A 25,315-nucleotide genomic window follows, 5' to 3' on the forward strand; every position below is an offset into this window, starting at 1 on the left:
TGGCCAACGTCTGTTTTTTTTTCTTTATACTAAATTCAGTATTTTTTTAACCAGGTAAGTGAAGTCCGCCCATTTCTGTTTTCAGCCAAAGGGGGGAAAGCTAAATGCAATATATGTTGATAATTTTAGAGTTTTTGGAGACAGGAGGAAACCAAATAAACATAGAAAACCTAAAAAAGATATGGGGGAAAAAAGAAGTTATGTACCTACCATAATGTTCCATGTTAGTTGTCTTCTTCTCACATTCTTTCTTGCTGGTTGGGTCCTCGGCTCCGACTCGGCCATCTTCAAAAGCTCGAAAGCTGCTTACTTGCTCGAGGCCCCCCTATATCCCATGATGCCTGGCGCTAGTTACCCAGATCTCGTTTGGTAAGTCTAACTGCAGACATAATAATAAATGAATGCTATCCTAGAATGCATAATTCCTACTGGGGAGGCTACTAAGCAGAAGGAAATAGTCAGAGAAGACTCAGCCAGTGCAAAAACAAGAGGAACTCTTCTCAGTCCACTAGGATAGGGGGATGGAGGGTGGGACGCAAGAAAGAAGGCGAAAAGAAGACAACTAAAATGGAACGTTATGGTAGGTACATAACTTCTTCATGGTAAGTAGTGTATCTCGCCGTCATTCTTGCTGGTTGGAACAGCGTCCCTAGCACCTAAAAACCTGGGTGGCTCATTGGAAAAGACTCTTCAGAACAGTGGAACCAAAATCAACTCTGCTTCTTGAAACCAAATTCAACTTGTAATGCGAAATGAAAGTATGTGGGTTGGCCCATGTAGCCACAGCACAAATAGAGTCCATGGGCAACCTAGCCTGAAAAGCCACTGAAGTGGCTAAAGCTCTGGTGGAGTGACCCTTTGGTTTGACCGGTAATTCTTTGTTCCTGTGTTTGTATATGAACATGATGATAGAAGACAACCACCTGGATAAGGTCACCTTGGAGACCGGAACAGTACAGTTGTGTACACCTACCATAAATGTAGATGTTCGAGTGTCTTCACTGTTGCAGTCATGACTGTAGGGTTCTCCCCTGCTGGCAGGCAGCCCTCGGTCGGCCAGAATCCCAAAGTCTGGGTCCGGCGTCAGCTGTTCAACCATGCTCCCTGACGTCAGAGCGCCAGGAGTACAAAGCTGACAGCCGACGCCATCTTCTCCAGTTTTTCTTGCCCCAGATGTCAGGAGTCCCAAAATGAGAAAGGTCCCATAACCTTTGCAAATACACCTCAGAAGAATGGTGAAAAAAGGAAATACACAAAAGTAAAAATAAGAGGGGACAGGAGGGAGGGAAACCCAGACTGCAACAGTGAAGACACTCGAACATCTACATTTATGGTAGGTGTACACAACTGTACTATGTTCATCGTGTTTCACTGTTGCAGTCATGACTGTAGGGTAGAATCCCAAAGTTGAAAGAAAGGGAGGAGGTTATAAAGAGGAAGGGGTGGCTAAAAGGCCCTGCAAGACTGCAGAGGCAAAGCCTGCCCTAGACTTAGAGTAAAGAGGAAGATTGTAGTGCTTAGAAAATGTATGCATTGAACTCCAAGTTGCAGCTTCCAAAATGTCCTTGGTAGGAACTCCCCTGAGGAAGGCCGCAGAAGTGGCAGCAGCTCTGGTGGAATGAGTCCGTATACTCCCCAGGATTTGCTTTCCATGGTGAGAATAACAAAATCTGATTCCATGAGCAATCCATTTAGAAATGGTCGGTTTTGAAATGGCTTTACCTTGGGAACTTGAAGCATAAGAAACAAACAATTGTTCTGATTTTCTGATATCCTTGGTTCTGTTCAGGTAAAAACGTAGCTGTCTGTGCACATCCAAGGAATGTAAGATCCTTTCCCCTTTATTTTGAGGAGTGGGGAAAAAGGTTGGCAAGTGAATAGTTTGATTTAAAGCCACTTTGGAAACCACCTTAGGCATGAAGGTAGGATTAGTCCTCAAAGATACCCTGTCTTGATGAAAAATAATATAAGGTTCCACAGCCATAAGAGCTTGTAACTCTGAAACTCTCCTGGCAGAGGTTAGAGCTAACAGGATGGCTGTCTTCCAAGATAAAAACTTGATGTCAGTGGAGGCAGCAGGCTCAAAAGGAGGCAAGGTTAGTTTTTCCAAAACATAGTTGAGATCCCAAGCAGGAATAGGAGGAGATCTAGGAGGTCTTAAGTTCTTAGCTCCTCTGAGAAACTGTCGCATGAGTTGGTGGGAAAAGATGGGAGGGTCTGTATTATAATGAGCAGAAATAGCCGAGGCATGTATCTTAATGGAAGAGAGAGAGAGAGACCCTTATGTAAGAGATCTGTCAAGTAAAGTAAAGTAAAAATAAAGTAATGTTAGGAAGAAGAGGATCAGAATCCTGAGCCTGCATCCAGGAACAAAGTCTTTTCCATTTTCCTGCATAAGATTTTCTAGTGCTAGGGCGTCTGGCTTCTAAAATGACATCCATAACCTGCTTGGGCAGAAAAGAAGAAATCAAAGGCCCTGGATTAACCAGGCCGCCAGGCTGAGAGTTCTGACATGGGAGTGAAGAACCTGACCTTGATGTTGGGACAGAAGGTTCAGAGACTGAGGTAAAACCCAAGGGGGCTCCAGGCATAGTTTTTTTAGAGTTGGATACCAAAACTGCCGAGGCCAATTTGGAGCCAGCAAGATTATCATCTTGGGCTTGTCCTGTTTTATCTTCAATAAAACCCGTGGAAGAAGAGGAAGAGGCGGAAAGGCATATCCCGAGAGGTTCCTCCAACTGAATGACAGGGCGTCCACTTTCCAAGCTTCTCTGTGGAAAGACCTGGTGCAAAAAGTCTGTAGTTGATGATTGAGATGGGATGCAAAGAGGTCTATGTGAGGACATCCCCAGACTGCTGTTATCATCCTGAATATTGTGGTGTCCAGCATCCACTCGTGTGGATCTGAAAGATTTCTGCTCAGACTGTCTGCCAGGAAGTTTTGTTTTCCTGGTAGAAACTGAGCTTGAAGATCCAGATTGCAAGCTAGAGCTGTGTTCCATAGATCCATGGCTAGACTGCAAAGGGGGTAGGAATGAGATCCCCCTTGCTTATGTACCACATAATTGTGGTGTTGTCTGTCCGTACTAACAGTTGTCCTGGTTGTAGAAGATTCCTGAAGGCCAATAGAGCTTTCTGAACGGCTAACATTTCCTTTAGATTGATATGCAGGTGCTTCTGATCCTTTGTCCAAAGGCCCTGCAAACAATTGCCCTGAAAATGGGCTCCCCAAGCATAATCCGAGGCGTCCGTGGTTAGAATCTGAGAGGCAGGAGGCAGACGGAAGGGCTTCCCTTTGTTTAGAGCACATGCCCTGGACCACCAAAGAAATTCCTTTTGAAGGCAAGGAAGGACGGAGATCAGTATGTCCAAACTGTGGCAATGCTGAGACCATACACTTTTTAGGTACCACTGTATTTTCCTCATGTGTAGTCTTGCATATGATACGAGAAGGATGCAGGAGGCCATGTAACCCAAAGCCTGCAGGAATTTCCTTGCAGATAGATGGGTTAAAGATGCCAAGGTTCTGAAAGTTAAAGCCAGCTGTAACTGTTTTTTCGGATGTCAGAAATGCCATCTGGGTTGTAGTGTTTAGAAGTGCACCCAGAAAAGTTATCTGTTGAGATGGTGTCAAATTTGATTTTTTTATGTTTACAGAGAATCCCAGGAACTTGAGGAGGTTCTGTACAAATTCTAGATGCTGGAGTAAGACATACTTGCTGTCTGCCTGAATTAGACAATCATCCAGATAAGGGTAAATTTGAATTCCCTTGAGTCTGCAGTAAGCTACTACTGGAGCCAGGCATTTGGTGAAGACCCTGGGCGCAGTAGATAATCCAAAGGGCAGTGCAGAGAATTGAAAGTGCCTCGATCCGGCTTTGAACCAGAGGTATTTTCTGCGATCCTGCCTGATGGGAATGTGTAAATATGCCTCCTTTAAATCCAAAGTTACCATCCATGCATTTTTGGACAGCATTGGAAGCAGCTGCTGTAGAGTAAGCATCTTGAATTTTGGAATCTCTAGAAAGGTGTTCAAGACTGAGAGATCCAGAATGGGTCTCCATGAGTTTTGCTTCCTTGGGACTAGAAAAAGCCTTGAATAAAAACCTTTTCCCATCTCTGAAACAGGAACCACTTCTATGGCATTCATAGCCAAAAGAGCTTCCACCTGGTTTAAGGCCTCCGTCCATTGATGTTTTGGAAGGTCTGGCCATCCGCTTGGCCTTGGCAAGGTGTGAAAATGGAAATTGTAACCTCTTAAAACCACATCCAAAACCCATTTGTCTTGGGTTATTCGAGTCCAATTTTGATAAAAAGGAGAGAGTTTTCCTCCGAGAGGGGCTTCCAGGCAAGAAGTTCCTGTAGCCCAACAGAGGGAGTCACTGAGTTTGTTTCCTTTGAGATTGTGACCTGTCCTCTCCTCCCCTAGGGGTGGAAGCAATCCACTGTCTTGGTCTATAAGCAGCTTGTGTTTGAGGCCTCCCTCTGGAACGTCTACATCTACCCCTCTGAGGCTTGTCAGAAGTGGGAAAGGACCAATTTTTTGAAGGCCAATTCCTGCTAAATCTAGGAGGCTGTACTTGTAAGAAATCTTTAACTGTTTGCATGGATTTCGCCTTATCCTCCATCTTTTTAATCACCTCTTCAGCTTTTGATCCAAACAAAACATTATGCTGAACAGGAGCATCCAATAATTTAGCCTTTACTTGTTCAGGTAAATTTTGTTCCTTTAGCCATGCATGCCTTCTAATGACTGTGCCAGAGGTCGCAGCCCTACAAGAAGCCTCCAAGGCATCAAATCCACAGTGTAAACCATGCTTCCCAACCTGTTCAGTGGCATGCAATAAGTCATGTAATTCCTTATCTGCACAGGCAGAAATGGAAGTAAGCTTTTGTTTTAAGACAGACAATAGAAATTGCTGGTATTTAAACATATGAAACTGACAGTTTAAAGCCCTAATGGACAAAGTAGCAGAAGTGTACACCTTTTTGCCCCATCTTTCTAAGGATCGAGAATCCTTTTCAGTAGGAATGGGATTTTTGGCAGAAGCGGCCTTAACTCCCTTAGGACCCTGAGAAATGGTTTCAGGGTCAGCAGAAGGGTTCTTGCCTAAAAACTGATGGGAATCAGGAACCCTGTAATATCTATCAGGCTTAACAAGAGCAGGAGGAAAAGAGTCAGGGGTTAAGTTGGCCTCCGAAAAGGCATCATCCACAATATCCAAAACAGGAGGAATAGCCAGGGGTCTATGTTGGGGAAGAAGAAGAAATTCCCTCGGTCTTTTCTTGGATTCCGAAAACTCCTGTCCTTCCCAGTGGAAATGTTCCCTCATTTCATGCAAAGTTTCCCCAAAAGAGAAATCCTCAGGGGGAGAAGCAGAAGGAATGGATTCTTCAGCATCAGAATCCTCATAAGGAGGGAAAGAATACTCATGATCAGAAGAAGAAACTGAGGAAACAGAAGCCTGATCAGAGGAATCATAAGAAACATCCTGCCTTGGCCTTTTGTCTGGAGGGGGATGAGAACCCCTAATCATAGTAATTAAATCCTCCGCCATCTTGAGTAACTGTTTCTGTGACTTGGGAGCCGGTTCAGAAGAGGCCTGTGTTGAAGTCTTTGACTTTGAAGGAGTCTTTGCCTTTGTCTTTGGCTTTGCCCAGCTGAGTAGGCCTGAAAACCCCTTCGGAAGCCGGTACCTGCACAGCGGCTCCGGACCCATCCGAAGGAGCATTGTCCGAAGGTCCTGCAACAGAAATATTTAAAGGCCTGGCTGGCTCCTCATGAGAGTCCGTTTCGGCCGTCAGTTCTGAAATGGCCGACGACAGGGGCTGCAAAAGCGCCTCACTGACGACGGCCGAACCTGAAGCTGGCTCCGCTTGTTCGCTATCATCAGATTTGGACCTCAGAGGCCTGTCTTTATCCTTGCGACGTTTGTGAACTCCGGTAGTGGGGACCGTATCCGACGACATTTTGTAGTTAAAGCGCCTACCGAAGTAATGAAAAGCAAAATCGTACCTTCGCTTAATTGTACGTTGATTGAATCTAGCACAAAACCGACAACTAGCTACGTCGTGGTCAGGGCCCAAGCAAGGAATACAGTAAGAATGAAAATCCTTATAAGGTATTTGCTTCCCACATGAAATACAATTATTAACTTTTTCTGACATCGGAGTGGAGCAAGAAAAAAGTTTCACCAACGGGGTACTTAGCTTTGAGTGGAGAAGAAAGCCTTCGGACTGAAGTATATCAGTAAAATTTGTCAGGAGTCAGCCGACCGGCACTTGCGAACTGCAATCACCGCATGGCAAGAAAGACTGGAGAAGATGGCGTCGGCTGTCAGCTTTGTACTCCTGGCGCTCTGACGTCAGGGAGCATGGTTGAACAGCCGACGCCAGACCCAGACTTTGGGATTCTGGCCGACCGAGGGCTGCCTGCCGGCAGGGGGAGAACCCTACAGTCATGACTGCAACAGTGAAACATGATGAACATCCCCTGTTTACCTACTGCATAAGACAGAAACAGTTGATCTGATTTTCTAATGTCCTTGGTTCTATGTAAATAAAAGCGTAGTTGCCTGTGAACATCTAACTGATGCAACTTATACTCCGCCCTGTTGGAGTGGTTAGGGAAAAACAAAGGAAGGTCTATGAACTGATTCAAGTTACTCTCTGAAGAGACCTTAGGAAGGAAGGAAGGATTAGTCCTCAGAGCAACCCTATCATTGTGGAACACAAGGTATGGGGGGGTCGGATAGAAAGAGCCTGTAGTTCCAAAACTCTTCTGGCTGAAGTGCTACCAGAAAAAGGGTTTTCCAAGATAAGAACTTTAGTGAACAAGAAGCTGCAGGTTCAAAAGGGGGCAAAATTAGCAAAGCTAAAATCAAATTTAAATCCCACGGAGGTGGAGGATCTCTGACTGGGGGCCTGAGCAGAGAGGTTCCTTTGAGAAAGGCTTTACAGAGCTTATGGGACATGATATTGTTTTCCGATAGGCCAATGTGAAAATTTGAAATTGCCGCTAACTGAACTCTAATTGTAGCGGAAGCGGACCACGCATGGAAGAGCTCCACAAGAAATTCCAAAATGGAGTGTACGGGGGGTGAAAAGGGGTCAATACTTTTTGCCTTTGCCCAGGAAGAAAAATGTTTCCACTTACTAGCGTAAGTTTTTCTGGTCGTAGACTTGTGTGATGACACAAGGATTTCATGCACAGAGGGGGAGATATCTGGGAGTCTGGCTAAGGTTGGAAGAGGAGCAAGCATGCTGTGAGCTGGAGGGAGTGTAGGGATTGGTGCAGCCTGCCCGACTGATGAATCAGGAGGTCTGGAACTAGGTCCAGAGTCCAAAGCTGTTCGAGAAGATAGTGATGCAGGAACGGAAACCATATTTGTTCGAGGCCAGTAAGGGGCAATGAGGATCATTTTGCAACCCAAAACAGTAGCCTTCTGAATTAGGTTCAGTATGAGGGGGAAAGGAGGGAATGCATAAAGAAGTCCCTGGGGCTAATCATGGACTAGAGCATCTCTGGAGGAATGCCCGGGAAGTGGAAGGAGCGAGAAGAAATTGCTGCACCTGCTGTTGAAGGGAGTTGCAAAAAGGTCGCAGCAAGGCTGGCCCCATCTGCGGAAGATATGGTCCGCAATTACCTGGTTCAGAGACCACTCGTGAGGCATGAGAATTGCTCTGCTCAGTCTGTCTGCTATGACGTTGGACCTCCCAGGGATGTGCACTGCAATCAGAAACCATTGGGAAGAGATCGCCCACTGCCAGAGTCTGAGCGCTTCTTGACATAAGGGACAGGACCTTGTTCCGCCCTGCTTGTTGATGTACCACACTACAGACATATTGTCCATTTGAACTGCAATGGTGCTGGTATTAAGAGAGTCCTGAAGAGCCTGCAATGCTAGGAGCACGGCCCATATCTCCAGGACATTTATGTGCAGATGATACTCGTGAGGTTGCCAGGTGCCTTGGACTGTTCTGCCCTGATAATGGCCACCCCCCCACCCGATCAGGGAAGCATCCGTGGTCACTGTAGCCACTGGAGGGGGAAGAACAAATGGTCTGCCATGAAGCACTGATGTGGAGACCATCCACCATGCAAGATGCTTCTTGCATGTCTGAGTGATCATAATCATGTAAGACATGGGAAGTTGCTGAAAGGACCATTGGGTGAAAAGAAGCCACTGGAGGATCCTCATATGAAAGCGAGCTAGAGGGACAAGTACGATCGCTGCTGCCATGAGACCTAGCGTCTGAAGGACAAACCTGGCTTGAATCCTTTTGCATGCCAGTAAAACCCTGACATGCTGGTGAATCACTAACACTCTGTCTAGTGGGAGGCTCGCTAACATGTCTTTGGTATTTAAATTTGTGCCTATAAAGGTGATAGATTGACACAACGACAATGCAGACTTTTCGAAATTTATTGTGATGCCTAGCCTGGAGCAAGTGTGGATGGTGCAGTCTCTGGCTCGCAGAAGGTGATGTCTGGTGGTAGCAGTGAGGAGCCAGTCGTCGAGATATGGAAACACCTGGAATCCTTGCCGTCTCAGGTGAGCGGTGACTACTGCCATACATTTGGTAAACACCCTGGGGGCTGTGGTGAGACCAAAGGGCAGAGCTCTGAACTGATAATGGCTGGCTCCCAGCCGGAAGTGAAGGAATCTTCGGGAGCGTCTGTCCATCTTGATGTGGTAGTATGCATCCTGAAGATCTATGGAGCACATCCAATTGTTCTGACCCAGAAAGGGTAAAATGGACTGAAGCGTGACCATCTGGAACTTCGTTCTTTGTACAGACTTGTTTAGTCTGCTGAGATCCAAAATGGGTCTCCAGTCCCCTGTCTTTTTTTGGTACCATAAAGAACCTTGAGTAAATTCCGGATCCTTGTTGGTCTGCTGGGACTTGCTGGATGGCCCTTTTTCTTAGCAGTTTTGAGACTTCTTGCACTGCTTGGTCCCTGAGATTGGGTGGAACATCTGGAAGGGACTTGTTTGACCTTAAGGGGGTGCGGACGAAAGGAATTCTGTAGCCTCTGGATTTGACGGACTGTAGCCATTTGTCTTGAGTTATGTCTTGCCAGGCTCTTGGGTACAGCGATAATCTTCCCCCGACTGCCTCCAGAGGTGAGCAGCCGGGCAACCCTTCAGGGATGCTGGAAGGGCTTGTCAGAGAAAGATTCTCTGCTGCCCTGGTTTTGCGGATCCCCTCTGCCATGAGGGCAGCATCTGTTATTGTTCCCTCCTCTGCCCCTGGAGGGAAACTCACCACGTGTGTCCAGCAAGGCTCCTTGGGATTTCTGGAACCACATCTTTCCAGTCTTCTGAATCTTAGGGTATGGTCTGGAAGGAGTGGAAAAATGGACTCCTACGACAAAGACAGTCTTGCCCTCCTGCTCACACCTGGTAAGGATATCTTTCACCTGTGGTCCGAAGAGAGAGGAACCATCAAACAGGGTGTTGGTGAAAGATGCTCTGAAAGGTTCCGCAAAGTTACATAGCCGCATCCAAGCGTGCTTCCTTAGGGCCACGCCTGTGCCTGTGGCTCTACTTGCACCATCAGCTGCATACGAAATGAGCCGCATGGAGGAGTTTACCACTGAATTAAGTGTCGCTAGCTAGGAGGCTGCTTTAGCCTGGGCCCCCCTCAGCTGATGGATCTTGGAGGGTATCTCCAAGCTGTTTCAGGAGATCCCTCTGAAGACGGGTAAAGTGGCACAGGTAATTCAGGGACCACATGGAAAAGGTCACTGAAGAGAACATCCGCTTCCCATATCTGTCCATCGTCCTGGACTCCTTGTTAGGGGGATGGACAGATGAAGAAGTTTCAGCCAATTCCTTTTTTGTGTCCGCTGCTACCACCATGGCATCAATGGGGACATCCTTGGTCAAGAACTGTTTATCCTGCGGGGCAGTAATAAACTTGGCAGGTCTTCTGGGGGTCGGTTCCACTGTGTCTGGAGCCATCCACGCCTTTCGAGCCACCACAGACATCAGTGGGTCGAAAGGCAGAGACACCCAGGAGGTGGAAGGTCAGGATCCAAACGCATCCAGGAATACCGACTCATCCTTGGAAGGGCTTAGGGTAGTCCAGTTTCCCCTCTGCCTAAGCATCTCAAGGATGTCTGACAAGGAGACATCTTCAGAGGGGGATCTTGGGGACCCTTCCGACTCCTCTAAGTCAGTATCTGACGTGACAGACTCGGGGGAGTCAACATACTTCCTCTTGCATTTTCTCTTGCGAGGTGGCTCCTCTGAAAGATCAGGGGGGGCCTCGGAAGAGGAGGATACACCCAAAGGGGTGTCCTGGAGCGTTGGATCCCCACGCTTGGGGTCTGGAAGAGGGGCAGAGGCTGACCCAGGCACCCTAGGGGGAGGAGCTGATGGGGTCGATCGTGGGGGGGGCCAGTACACTCCTCATCACCTCGAAGGCGTCACTGCCCAGACACAGAGAAGGCTCAGGCTCCGAAGAAACCAGAAGCCCTCCCCGCACCAACGGAGATGGCTCCGAGGCAGATGTGGGAGCCGAGCTCACCTGCGCCGAAGCACCGAGAGGGAGAGCAGGGTTGGACAAGGGTCCGATGCCACTCGCCCCCTCGGAGCTGACGAGGGAGTCTCGGCGCCCAGATCCCTCCAGGGAAGGTACCACGGAAGGAATCGGAGCTGATGACGGAACCAAAAGAGAGGGTATCGGCGCCGACGGTTCCATGAGTCGAACCCCAATGAACTCTGGCTCCGAGCTCATAGGAAGAGTCGGAGGAGGAATATCTACAGCGGTGGATGGAGCCGACTCCTGATGAGGGGGGCTGGACAACATTTTGGCTAAGGCCTGCAATTTCAAGAGCCTACTGACCACTCTTTCCAAGTCATGGTCCGAAAGTCTAGAGGACCGAGAAGAGTGGGATGATCGATGACTACGCTCCAATTGGAGCAGGGGCGAATGTATCGACTCCAAAGAAGGAGACCTGGATCTCTTTCGACTCTCAGCCGGCTCCGAAGACCGTGTCGGAGCCGACTGGGAGGGAGGGACATCGGTTCCAGCCAGAGCTGAAATGGCTTGTGTGGCTTCACCCAATGACGGCTCTGATGGTTTAGGTGGCCTGGAAGATTTTGCCGGCTGAGCCTTCGCCGGAGAATCTTGGGGTTTAAGCATACCCCTCAGAATCAATTTATTTTTGCGCTCCTGCAGGACTCTTGGACTGAAGGAATGACAGATCGAGCAAGAGTCCTGCAGGTGCACAGCGCCCAGACAATAAACACAAGAAGTGTGACCATCTGTCAGAGACATCTTCTGACAGCATGAATCACACTTCTTCAATCCGGATTGTTTTGGATCCTTAGACATCCCAGGGAGGAAAAACCAAGGACAAATTTCCACACAAATGGTTAAGATAACCCACAGCAAAAAAGTTAAAATCTAGAGTTACCACAAACCACTACAAATACCAATACACACTACAAGTACCAATACAACGAAGAAAAATATCTACAACTATCACTAAACATGAACAGTGATTAATTAGAAGAAAAGGGAACCTTTTTTTTTTTTTTTTTAATATGGGAGATAGAAAGAAAGGCTAACCTCTAACTTAAACGGAAATAACCTTTCTGTAGAAAAGGGAGAGAAGGGGGGGGGGACTCTCTAACTAAAACAAGTTTCCTAAAAAAATAGCTTATCTAGAAGAAAAACTTATCTACAATACTAAAGTCTAACTAACGACTAATTCTACACTACCAATATAGATTTTAAATAAGAAAATTTACAATAAAAATAGAAAACTTATACGACCAGAGCCAGTAGAACAACCTCGTAGCAGAAGCAGCAAACGAGATCTGGGTAACTAGCGCCAGGCATCATGGGATATATGGGGGTCTTGAGCCAGTAAGCAACTCTCGAGCTTTTGAAGATGGCCGAGTTGGAGCTGAGGATCGGCTCCGGACCCAACCAGCAAGAATGAAGGCGAGATAGACAATTTAACATCAAAAATTTCACACAATTCGGAGAAAAGGACAGGATCAAACCTTACAGTCTTGAGGCAGAAATCTAACTGCACTGAACTAATAAACACTGTTTTGCTTCACTGATTATTCCCGGCAGACCCTTGCAACAGCCTGAAATTGCTCATGAATCCAAGGTGCTACAGCAGAGATGGGTACACTGCTACAGCTGATACTAAGTTTCGAGAGCATTACCTTATTAAAAACACATTTATCTTGCTTGTCCTTAAAATTGTACAAATCAACCCATTTCATCCAAATTTTCTCAATGTCCCCTAACCACATACAACATTCAAAAGATTTCATTGTGTGACATCTGCAAACTGCTGGCAAGAATTCTCACCCCAAAGGCAAAGGTGACTGGAGGGGCCAAGTTACTGCACATCAAACCATCTACATGGGGCACATGTGTATGTGGGAAAGTAGACTGTATAGTCTAAAAAGTAACACTTTTTAGGGATGGAAAAATGGAATAAATTAGTGAAAAGAATTTGAAAAAAAAAATACCTTTAAAAAAGTATCACTTGTCAGTAGTTCCACCTGTTTTTCGGGCTCCTGATTCTCTACATACCTTTAAAAAGAAGAGTACTTTTGTTAATAAAGTGTAATAACGTAAAGAATAATCAATTCTGCTTAAGCAACAAAGTATGCTGCACTCAACAGTCTCTGGCATGGCATTCTGTGAACATATATAACACATTTCAACATCACACAACAATAATGGCTTATCAAAAATTTGAATGCCATCTCCATTGCAACTAAACAAACATGCCAGGCTTATGTTATAAGATTTTTAAAGGTGATAGTCCCCAGTTGTTGTAAGCTACTTCTGGACAATGCAAGACACAATAATAAGTTTAACATTAAAGTGCAAAACCACTATAAACAATATAACCAAAATATTCCTCTGGTAAAGCGAAGAGCACTCAAATAACCAAAATCTGTAGGAAATTTAGTTTCCTAAATAAGTTCTTAATACAGAAATGAGTCTGAATGACGGTGTTGTGTGAGTTTGATGTAAAGACTTCCGTTTTTTTTTTTTAAGTCTCTGTTCTGATGAAGTCTCATGTCATAGGAACAAAAGTGCTAAACAGTTTTAATAACATATATTGACATACAGATGCCAATATTGTTTGAGGAATATGGGTGTAGTTTTTGGTTTCTTATATTAAAATGGGGGAAGTGGAAATTCCTGTGTCCTAGGAAACTCTCTAAGCAGTATACAAATACATAAATAAAATGCCAGCAAAGAGACTTCTAAAGAAATTTTGTCTGTGCCACTGCTGTCTTCTCTCTTTCAGAGAATGTCTTGAACGCCTAATACAATTTGCATTTTGACCTTTACAACAAAAAATGTAGATTTACTCATGTATTTGTTGAGGAAAAAACAAAACATGTCTTAAGAGTATTAGCGAATACTACTACCAGATGGTCACATACCTAAAAACAAGATTATTATATCAATCAGATCCTTTCAGGGTTAGTAAGAAATAAAAGGTGGGAGTGTTGAAAACCTATTGCATTAGCCAAGCAGTTTTTTTTTTTGGGAATCAAGTAAAATATAAAAAGGTCAGAAATGTAGATGCTCACAGAGAAACAAAGGATAAAAATGCTACTATACCCAGAGCCTGCATGCATTGGGTCACCTTCTGCAACACTCAAAACACAGGGAGGCATATCCTTTAGATTGCAAGATACCATTACCAAATTTAAAAGAACTAAGAGCCTGGTACAGTAAATGCAAGCATATATTTGCATACATGCCCAGACAGGTAGCTTAGAGGTTAAGGCCCAGGATTTTCAACTTGTAGACCTGGGTACGAAAACTGTTTGGGACGCAATTGGGCAGTAGCAGTATCTGCGTGGAAGAAAGGCCTGTCAATCTACTTCCTTAATAAGCCACCACAACTTTATATAGCCTACTCACCATGTTGCCAGGAATCTATTACAACACGAGGGCCTCTACCCTAGGTTATCTGTATACAAGTGTTTCACTACTACAGATGCATATATACCAGTTTCTTTTAACAATACAAACTTATTTTTCCTAAAACCAATCCACCTATCCTTATTTACTGAATGGCTAACAAAAATACGTATTTTACACAGTTTCAAATGAGAGTAATATATCAAATGAGTACTTGAGACTTACAAATGGTTTATGTGGTATAGGCAAAGTCTGTTCCATTCCGTAATGGAAATATTTAAATTATAATTTTTTTCTTACAAGAAAAAGGCTATTGCCTTTTATTTGATAAGAAAGTGGGAACCTAAAATGTTGATATTGGGAATTTTATCAGCTGCCATAATCATAGCAGATTACTTTGAATGAAAGGTAACCTACATTTTTATACTCCTTTTATTGGAACCTTTAATAAAGCAACTTTCAGTGTTAAAAAGGATATGAGGAAAGTGCAGTTGTGTACACTTACCATAAATGTAGATGTTCAAGTGTATTCACTGTTGCAGTCATCACTTGTGGGTTATCCCTGCTGAGTAGCTCTTGGCCAGCCCGAATACCAGAGTAAAGACTTTCGCTCCGGCGTCAGCTGCAGATCGCAGGGACTGACGTCAGGACGTCAGTGGTATAAAGCAGGCAACTAACGCCATTACATCAGTTTTTCTTGATCCAACCTATAGGAGCCCTACCCGGAAGGCTAACCTGAGGAAAAGCCATAGGTATAGATAGGTATGAAGGAAAGTGAGAGAGAAATAGAGGGGGAAGGAGGGAGGGAAACCAGGTCTGCTACAGTGAATACACTCAAACATCTACATTTATGGTAAGTGTACACAACTGTACTATGCTCTTCGTGTTTCACTGTTGCAGTCATCACTTGTGGGAAGATTCCCAAAGCTGAAGATAGGGTGGATGGTAGAAGGGTAAGGAAAGGAAGAACAGTGTTGAACTGCTCTAAGTAGGACCTATCATACCCTGCAGGACTGCAGAGGCAAAGCCAGACTGGGTTTTGGAGAAAAGAGGCAAATGGTACTGTTTGGTGAAGGTGTGGATGGAGGTCCATGTGGCAGATTCTAGGATGTCCTTGGTAGGGACCTCCCCCCGAGGAAAGAAGTGGAAGTAGATGTTGCCCTAGTGGAATGGCTACGGACAGGCTTGGAAGGAGTTTTCCCATGAAGAGGTAGCAGAAATGGATACAGTTGGATATCCATTTAGAAATGGTCTGCTTGTAGATAGGCTACTCCTCTGCCCCTGGGGGCGAAGCTGACCAGGAGCTGGTCAGTCTTTCTGAGAGGCTTAGTTCTATCCAGATAGTATCTAAGTTGTCTGTGCACATCCAGTGAATGAAGGATTCTTTCCCCCTTGTTCTGAGGATTAGGAAAGAAGGTGGGAAGATGTATAGCCTGATTTAGACTTGTGTCAAACACCACCTTAGGCATAAAAGAAGGGTTAGTTCTAAGAGACACCCTGTCTGCATGGAAAATAATGAAGGGTTTAATGGCCATGAGCACCTGCAGCTCAGAAACCCTCCTAGCTGAGGTTACGGCCAGTAGGAAAGCGGTCTTCCAAGAAAGGTGTTTTAGTTCTGCAAAGGCAGCTGGTTCAAAGGGAGGCAAGACCAATTTTTCCAAGACAGAGTTCAGGTCTCAGGCATGTGTAGGTGGGCCTCCTAGGTGGCCTGATGTGAGATACCCCCTAAGGAATTGTTTTAGCTGGGGATGGGAGAACAAAGACCGCTCGGTATGGGAATGGGCAGAGATAGCTGAAGCATGGATCTTGATGGAAAAGTAAGATGATCCACAGGTAGTCTAGAATCAGAGAGAGAGGCAAGGTTGCTGATTGTACCCTTAGTTTGGCACCAGACATTGAATCTTTTCCATTTTGGTGAGTACGATTTTCTGGTGCTGGGCCTCCTAGACTTCTAGACCTGCTTGCTCAACAGATGGTTGTTATCTGCCTCTGGTGTATAAGACATGTGGATAGGTTGAGAGTTTGCAGGTTGGGATGCAGTATTGTCCCTTTTTCTTGGGTTAGAAGCCTTTCTGTGAGAGGCAGGTTCCTGGAAGGTTCCTTGGTTAGGCTGAGTAGTAAGGGGTACCAATGTTGCCTGGGCCAATTTGGGGAATTAGTATAGCTCTTGGTCCTTCTTGTCTGATCTTTAGGAGCACTTTTAGGATCATTGGCAAGGGAGGGAAAGCATAGACAAACTGGGTGCCCCAGTGGAAGGAGAGGGCATCCACCTTCCAGGCTTCTGGATGGGACTCCCTGGTGCAGAACTGGTCTGTTTTGTATGGATGCGCAGAGGTCTATCTCTAGGGTCCCCCAAGTTTGAGTGATTGAGAGGAAGGTCTCCCTCTGAAGTTGCCATTCGCTGGGGTCAAGGACACTTCTGTTGAGGTGGTCTGCTAGGGTATTGTGCTCCCCTCGGAGGTATTGAGCTATGAGATGAAGGCCCATTATCAAGGCAGTCTGCCAGAGGAGCACGACTAGACGACAAAGTGGGTAGGAGTGTGTCCCCCCCTGCTTGTTGATGTACCACATGATTGTGGTATTGTCCGTTTTGATCAGGAGCACCCCTGTTTTCAGGTGGCTCTTGAAGGCTGTGATACCCTTGAATACTGCCATAATTTCCTTTAGGTTGATGTGTATTGTCTAGGTCCCTGGGGTCCCAAGTGCCTTAAGTGCACATGTCCACTAAGTTTGCACCCCAGGCTTTATCTGAGGCATCTGTGGTGATGGCCTGGCCTTTGGGAAGAATTAGAAAGGGTAGGCCCTTGTTCAGGGTGCAGAATTCTGTCCACCATAGGAGTGCTTGTTTCAAGCAGGGAATCAGGGTCAGTTTTAGTTCCAGAGACTAAGAGTGCTGGTACCATTGCATTTTTTTCATCTGTAGTCTGCCAAGGGCACTAACAGGATGCAGGAGGCCATGTACGCCAGAGCCCGAAAGAACTTCCTTGCTGTGAGGTGTGCTCTGCAAGCCAATTGGGAGAAGTAATGGGGCAGGAAACTTTGTTTTTCTGGAGAGAAGGAGGCTCTTTGGATGGATGTGTTCAGGAGAGCTCCCAGGAAGGTGATCTGTCTGGTGGGCTGGAAATGGGATTTCTCCTAGTTGATGGTGAATCCGAGAAAGGTAAAGAGAGTTTGGACAAAGTTTAGGTCTTGCAGGAGCTTTCCCTGCTTTCAGCTTGGATGAGATAGTCATCCAGACAGGGTAAATTTTAATGTTTTTCTGTCTGCAGAAGGCAATGACATGGGCCAGGCATTTGGTGAAAAGCCTGGGAGCAGTAGATAAGCCAAAGGGCAGAGCAGAGAACTTAAATTGTAATGAGCCTGCACTGAAGCGAAAGAACCTCCTGCAGGACTCCCTTATGGGGATACGGAGGTGGGCATCCTTCAGGTCCAGGGTGACTAGCCATGCATTTGGGCACAGCATGGGCAGTAGTTTTTAGAGCGTAAGCATTTTGAATTTTGGCACTTGCAGTGAAAGATTTAGTGTCAATAGATCCAGAATAGGGCACCAAGTGCCCTCTTTTCTGGGTACCAGGAACAATCTTGAATAAAACCCTTTTTCGGCTTGTCCCTGGGGTACAGGCTCCACTGTTTCTTGAGCACAGAGTTTATGAATTTGGCTTAGGGCTTCTGTCCGCTGATTTGTTGGAATGTCTGGATACCCTGTTAAGAATGGGTTCTCTTTGAAGGTGAATCTGTATCCTTGATAAATTATTTTTATGACCCATCGATCCTTTGTGATGGATTGCCAGTTGTTTTTGAAAAGGGAAATCCTTCCTCATAAGCTTTGGGGGAGGACAGAGGGGGGATGAAGAGTCACTGTGAGTCCTTAAGGTAGGGAGTAGACTTAGAACTCCCTGCCCCTGGGGTAGTAGAGGTCCATTGTCTGGGCCTCTACCGACCTTTGTGGTTGTTGTTTGGGGGGGGGGGGTATGTCCCTGCGACCTTTCCTTTATATTGGCCTGGATTGAGAAGGAAAGGACCAGTGTTTGGCGGGGAAGTTTCTGCTGAATCTGGAAGGTTGGACCTGGAGGAAATCCTTAACTGTCTGCATAGATTTGGCCTTATCCTCCATTTTCTTGATCTCCTCCTCCACCTTAGATCCAAATGGTCCTTATCTAGGGGGTCATCTAAGAGTTTGGATTTGACATGATTGGGCAGACGTTCTTTTAGCCATGCATGTCTCCTAATGACTGACCCTGCAACAGCAGCCCTGCTAGAGGCTTCTAAGGCATTGTATCCACAGTGGAGGGAATGCTTGGCACTTGAGAGCTGGAGTGTAAGAGTTCCCCTACCTCTCTAGAAGTTGAACTGTCTGGCAAAGAGGAAATATTCTGCTTTAATAGTTCCATGGTATGCTGCTGCTATTTTAACATATGGAACTGGCAGTTTAGAGATCTAATAGCTAAGGTAGCAGATGTGTACATTTTAACCCTTCTGTCTAGAGCTCTGCTATTCTTGTCAGATGGAATAGGGTTTTTGGAGGAACTGGCCTTAGCCCCTTTGGGTCCCTGGGTGATTATCTCTGGATCTGCTCCAGGATTTTTGAATAAGCATTTGTGGGTGTCTGGCACCCTGTAGTACCTGTCTGGCTTTCTGGGTGCAAGGGGCAGTGCATCACGAGTGAGGCTAGATTCCATAAAAACATCCTCTACCACATCCAAAATGGGAGGAATGGCCAAGGGCTTGTGCTGGGGAAGGTCCAGAAACTCTCTTAGCCTTTTCTTTGACGGGGGTAATCCTGATCTTCCCAGTGGAAATGTTCCCTAAGGTTGTGTAAGGTCTCTGCAAAAGATAGGTCCTCAGGGGGGATGCAGATGGGATGGATTCCTCTACATATCTGGATCCTCAAAAGTGGTCAGGGGCTGTTGTTCATCATTTGAATCCAAATATTCAGACTCTTCAGAGTCAGGCTCTGAGAGAATCTCAGGGGAAATGTCCCTTTTCCTTTTAGCTGGGGTGGACTGGTTACCTCTAATAAGTGAGATTAGATCCTCAGCCATCTTAAGAAATTGTTGTGACTGAGCAGGTTGGGCTTGAGGAAGATGGTGGGCAGAAATTGTGTTTCTGGGAGTGATCCTGTTTTTAGGCCTCAGAGATTCAACTGCCTGAGTGTGGCTGTAGCTGGAGGTGTTGCCGTCGGTCTTTGTCTTGCATCGGTTATCTGTAAGGCCTTCTCGTAAGCCGGTGCCTGCAGAGCGGCTCCGGACCTAACCGCGAGGCTGAAAACCGAAGACTCAGCAGCTGTAGTCTGATCCGGTGGCATACTGGACTCCGAATGTGTCTCTGTAGAGGTCTGCTGAGGAATAGCATTGGGTATCAAGGGCTCCATAGGCGCCTCATTGAATTCCGTTGAGCTGCTGGCTGATTTCTGAGTAGAGTCGTCTGAAGGCCTGACTTTATGTGGTCTGTCCCTTTCTATATCCTCTCTCTTTTTTGGGAATATCCACAGAATGGTAACTGACGGACATCATTTTGTACTGCGAAGGATTGTCTTTGAAATGTCTAGCTACAAATTCTGATCTACAGTGGATGGTTCTAGCGTTAAAGAGTGCAGAATCAACATCCAAGGACGTCGTGGTCGGGGCCTAAACAGGTTACACACGGGTTATGGGAGTATCAGTGTGGTATTTGTTTTCCACAGCGGAGAGAATTGTTTACTTTTTCGGACATTGGTTAGTGCAAGAAAAAGGTCCTCAACGCGGTACTTAGCTTTAGTCGTTTTCTACTTCACTCTGGCATCAGCCGACCGACGCACAAGCACTGCTTCTGCTTCAGGCTCCACAGCAAGAAAGACTGATGTAATGGCATTGGCTGCTCTGCTTTATACCACTGATGACCTGACCTCAGTCCCTGGTGTCCTGCAGCCAACGCAGAACGAAAAATCTTTAGTTTGGTATTTGGGCCGGCCAAGGGCTACCCAGCAGGGATAACACACAAGTGATGACTGCAATAGTGAGACACGAAGAACATCTGAGAGAGTCCACATTATTCTATGTCGTTTGCTATTTCTCATTTTTAAAGATCCAACCTCCAATTCTTTTATCTCCTTTACAGCATTCAATAATTCTGTTACAGTTAGTACAGTTTATGAGCTCCAATTTCTGGTAATTTTTTTTTTTTTTGGCAGTGAACAGTGTTAAACTAAGTAGGGCCTTAATATGTCAAGACAATTCAGTTTCCATATCTCAGATTAAAATAAAAATTTCCTTAGTAACCATAATTTGCAACCTCAACACCTCCGACAAAGTACCCTGTAGGGAATTTCTAACATGTACTTACTTGTTGCACTCCTGCTTGTCTCAGTAATACTGACTTCAGTACATCAATCACAACTGCTCTTGTGGCTGCCAGGATGATTACTTCAGGGACCTGTTTTACAGTATGGATTATTGGGAATTAGGCAAGCTAACATTTTTCCTTTGGATTGTTATGGTATGCATTGCAGAAGGTACAACTCTGAAATAATGTTCCTGCCAATACAAAGTCTCTTGCCCTTTCTTAGCACTGTACTACTTCCAGGTATGATTCATATAACCTATCAAACATTTGTTTTCTCAGTAAATATGGAATTACCATCGGGCGCTAGAATCCGCCACATAACACAAGCACTCGGGTCACTCCAGAGCAAGTACAAATATGACACAGTTATTGTCCATGCTGGTGTGAATGACCTGAGACGTACCTCCCTGGACTACATGAAAAGAGACATAGAGGAGCTCTCTGATTATGTAGCCCAGGCAGGTATGACCCTGACCCTGAGCAGCATCCTTCCTTCACCAAGAATGATGCCACAACATAGAGACAAGATGATCAGCTTTAACAATTGGCTTAATTTCTGGTGTCATTCAAAGGGGATCCAGTGTCTGTCTGCCTGGGATGACATGCTTGACAAGCCACGCTGCGCCAAGGGGCGGCTTGCACCTGTCACCCCTGGGATTCCAGATATTGGCTAAGGCTCTTGCCACCCCCATAGTGTCGTTTTTAGGCAAGGCTCAAATTCTAAACCTACCACCCTAGAAAACAAAAATGTGAAGAAACTAAGGGTAATGCTGCTCAATGCCAGAAGTCTAAATCTCAAAATGCACGCACTCGAGACCCTTCTCAATATGGAGAACATCAATGTCTGTGCTGTGACTGAAACCTGGTTCAAGGCTCCTGAGAGCACCCCGGCACTATCAGGCTTTACCTCATATCATGCGTTCCGGCCCCAAAACCCAGACCACACCACAAAAGCAGGGGCTCTATCCATATTCATCAAGGATACCCACAGCTCCAGGTTGGTGGCAATGCCTGAAGCATCGGAAACCATCCAGGTGCAATTAACCATAGGCAAAACTGCTCTACAATTTGTAGCATGCTACAGGCCACCCTCTCAAACTCAGGAACCCCACACAGCCTTCCTGAAGACACTGGAGGGTATAAACGTATCTCCAAACACCATTATATTGGGTGACTTCAACTACCCGAATATAGACTGGGAACATTACTCAAGCCCAAACTTTCTAGCCCAAAGGTTCCTGGAGTTCATAAAGTCAAATGCCATGGAACAACTAGTCACCGTTCCCACAAGAGGAGAAAATATACTTGATCTCATCATCACAAACATGGGGACAAAATGCTCCACACCGGAAGTATATCCCTCATTGGTGAGATCAGATCATAAACTAATCTCACTGGATATCCACATCCGCCCCCACCCCAAACAAAAAAGACCACAGTGAAGAACTTCTCTAAAGCAAACTTCACACTACTCAAGACTGGTGTGGTATCCTTCAAGGCCCCAGAGCCAGTGGAAACCACAACCCAAGCTGCGGAAGCCCTTACAAATGCCTTCTACGAACACCTCCAGGACTGCATGGATCAGGCAATCCCTAATAAAACCAAGACTCTTTCCACCAAGGGCAAACGTCCAGTCTGGTGGACCCCAGCCATAAACAAACTTTACAATAAGAGAAGAAAGCTGTTACATGATAGAGCAAAATCCATAAAAGAGAAGACACCTTTGATCATTATTAGTAAAAAATACGAGCACTCATAAAATCATCCAAGGCCAACTTTGAGAGAAAAATTGCCATAGATTCAAAATAAGGCCTTCTTCAGCTATGTTAGAAACCTGGGTGGAAACTCCCAGATATGCTCAGAATTAGTCCAAAATGATACAAAATCACTGAACCCACAGACATTGCCAACATACTGGCAGACAGGTTCAGTGCAAACTTCACCCCTCTCCCCAAAGGGGAGATAACTATGCCAGCGGAGTGCAGCCTCCCAGACATCTCCAATGCGCAGGTGAAACCTGCTCTCTCTAAAGCTAAAAACACAGCATCAATGGGACGGATGGTGTCCCGGCTGTGTGCTACACAAACTCATTGAGGAACTAAACCCGCACATAAGGCAGCTGTTTAATCTTAGCCTTACCACAGGATACGTGCCCAAGGAGTGGCGTACGGCAACTGTGGTCCCACTCCACAAAGGCGGTGCCTCTACGGACCCTGGTAATTACCGCCCCATAAGCTTAACAAGCCTGGTCTGCAAAGCTATGGAGAGGATCATAATGGAACTCATAAACAAAGACATAGGGGACTTGCAGACATTGGACCCGACCCAGTTTGGCTTTGTCAAGGGCAGATCATGCCTTTTGAACTTGGTCGACGTCTTCAAAACAGTCACCAAGGCCATTGATGAGGGAAAGGCAGTCCATACAGCCTACCTTGACCTTTTAAAAGCTTTCGACACAATACCGCACTCGGGTATTATAGAGAAACTTACCAGCTTAAATGTAAACCCATATGTCACAAGATGGGTTGCAAACTGGCTAAAGCACAGAACCCACAGGGTTAGAGTAGCTGGCGCCATGTCAGACTCCAAGCCGGTCACAAGTGGTGTCCCACAGGGCTCAGTCCTTGGCCCCCTGTTGTTCGGCATCTACTTCTCAGAAGTACAGGCTAACATAGGAGGACTATGGCTGACAAAGTTTGCAGATGACTGCAAACTGGGAGCCATAGTGGAAAGTACATCGGACACAGATATCCTTCAGAGGGTCTCACGGAAACTGATAGCTGGTGCCAGAGCCATGGCCTGAAGTTAAATGCCAAAAATGTATAGTCATACCCTTGGGAAAAACAAGGTAACCCCAAGCTACCATATAGGTGGCAATCCACTAAGCACAGAAGAGGTTATCAGGGACCTGGGGACCCAGGTTGACAGTGGCCTTTCTTTTGACACTCACATTGCTAAAGTGGTTAGAAAAACCTTCTACATTGCCCACCTGATCATGAAGGGATTCACATCCAGATCAAGTGAGGTCATTGTTCCCCTGTACTCTTCACTTATCAGACCAATGATCGAGTACAATGCCCCATTCGGGATGTATCTCACCCGACACCTGCAGCAATTGGAGAGACCCCAAAAGTTCCTCACCAAAAGGATAAAGGGACTCCAAAATCTGTCATATGCTGCCAGACTGAAGAAACTCCAGCTCTATTCAGTCGCATACCGTCTGCTCAGAGGTGACCTGTGCCTGACATACAAGGCCATGTCCAACCCGGAATTAATGGACATGCTCCACCTCAAAAAATCCAAATCTACCAGATCCACTAGAGCAAGTGACTTAAACCTTAGCACGGATATAAATAGGACATGCTGGAGGGATAGATTTGTCACCCAGAGACTCCCTATGTTGTGGAATAAAATCCCGGTCCATGTGAGGCAGAGCGCCTCGCTGGCTCTGTTCAAGAGAAATCTTGACCGGTGGATGGGAGATCGTAGGTTTACCCCGGGAATCAAGGAAAGTAGGCAGAAGTAAAAACCTCAATAGATACTCAGTTAGAAATGCACCAAAATAGCGTACTCAATTAGGCAAGCACCAAAATAGCGTACAAAAATTTATTCACCGCTTTCATCTCACGACTTCATCAGAATACAAGTAAATTAAAACACAGTGACTTCTTAAATACATTTTTTTCTTGACTCTAACTTTCAACCTACATCTACTACAACCTTCCTATAATGCTTCTATATACTAAGGTTTGCATATAAATTCAATGTTTACAAGTATATTATACCTTCTTTAGTATACTACCCTAAAATGATTTTCATTATGCTACATTTACTAAGAGTAGTTCAAAATGTTTAATCAATTTTTTTGGCTTTAATGTTTTTATGTAGCAATTACTACTGTTTATATTTGTTTATGTAAATCCTCTATTAATTTTTTTTTATGTTTTCCTGGAGCTTTTCTCCCTGGGCCTCTACTGAAAATGGACATGTATCCAGCTAGACTAGCCCGGTCAACAAAGGTAAAATAAATAAAAATAAAATAATAAATTGTCTGTGTCAGCCCCTCCTGGAGAACATTTGTGTCAGTGTGAGATTCAACGACAGCTCCTAATTTGTAACCGTCTGCATATTTAGTCAGCCAGAGACCCCTGACATTGGCCTTGACTTCTGAGATGTAAATGCCAAAAAGGAGCAGTCCCTGAGGTACTCCACTTGTGACTGGCCTCTTTGTAGAGGTGGACTCCCCAATTCTAACTTCCTGGGTCCTGTGAGTCAGTTGACTAGCCACCGGGTGATATATGAGTTTGTACCTAACCTCATGAGTTTGTCAACAATACCAGAGTGGGGTATTGTGTCAAATGCCTTGGCCAGGTCAAGGTAGGCAGTGTGAATGACTTTTCCCTCATCCATTGCTTTGGTGACCTTCTCGAAGAAGTCCACCAGGCTGAGTAGGCATGATCTGCCCTTGACGAAACCAAACTGTGTTGGATCCAGTCTCTGGAGGTTTATTATATCTCTAATGATCATCCCCATGATAATTCTTTCCATGGCTTTACATATAAGACTAGTGAGACTTATGAGTCTGTAGTTTCCAGGGTCTGTAGATGGCTCACCTTTGTGCAGAGGGATGATTGTTGACTTTCTCCATTCATGACGCACAAAGCCTGTTTGGAGGCTACAGTTACATAGTAATTCAAGAGGCTCTGATAGGTCACGTTTCATGCTATTTAGAAGGCATCCTGGGATACTGTCTGGGCTCACTGATGCAGTGTCCTTGGTCTTAGACACAGCATTAAGGACCTGCTCCCTAGTGATAGTTGGGAGAGTTATATTTGAAGATATTTCGAGGGGGGAGAGAGGGGTAAAGTTGGAGCTGAATTTATCAGCCAGGAGGTTTGCTGTATTTTCTGGCTCAGTATTGTGCATTGCTTTGAGGTTGCGGACACAGCTAAATAATGCTTTGTAGTTGTCCTTGGTATTGGAGGCCGAACTTAAATTTGGGTTTGGTAGACTTTATTTGTCCTCAGAGTTCTTTGTTTAGTTTGATGAGAGTGCTTTTATCCTGCTG

At 45.5% G+C, this 25,315-nt stretch overlaps 1 protein-coding gene across 1 annotated transcript in view; it reads right to left on the minus strand.

Annotated features, from left to right (window-relative positions):
* ORC3 (origin recognition complex subunit 3) overlaps positions 1–25,315 on the minus strand; it is a 1,128,136-nt gene that overhangs the window by 643,989 nt on the left and 458,832 nt on the right. Inside the window, exon 11 of the mRNA XM_044069085.1 lies at positions 12,507–12,570. Within this exon, the coding sequence (XP_043925020.1) occupies positions 12,507–12,570 (64 nt within the window). The remainder of the gene's footprint in view (positions 1–12,506; positions 12,571–25,315) is intronic.

Source organism: Protopterus annectens, chromosome 1.part0 (assembly GCF_019279795.1).
Source record: "Protopterus annectens isolate FY-2018-M chromosome 1.part0, PAN1.0, whole genome shotgun sequence".
In the NCBI taxonomy this organism is placed as follows: domain Eukaryota; kingdom Metazoa; phylum Chordata; order Ceratodontiformes; family Protopteridae; genus Protopterus; species Protopterus annectens.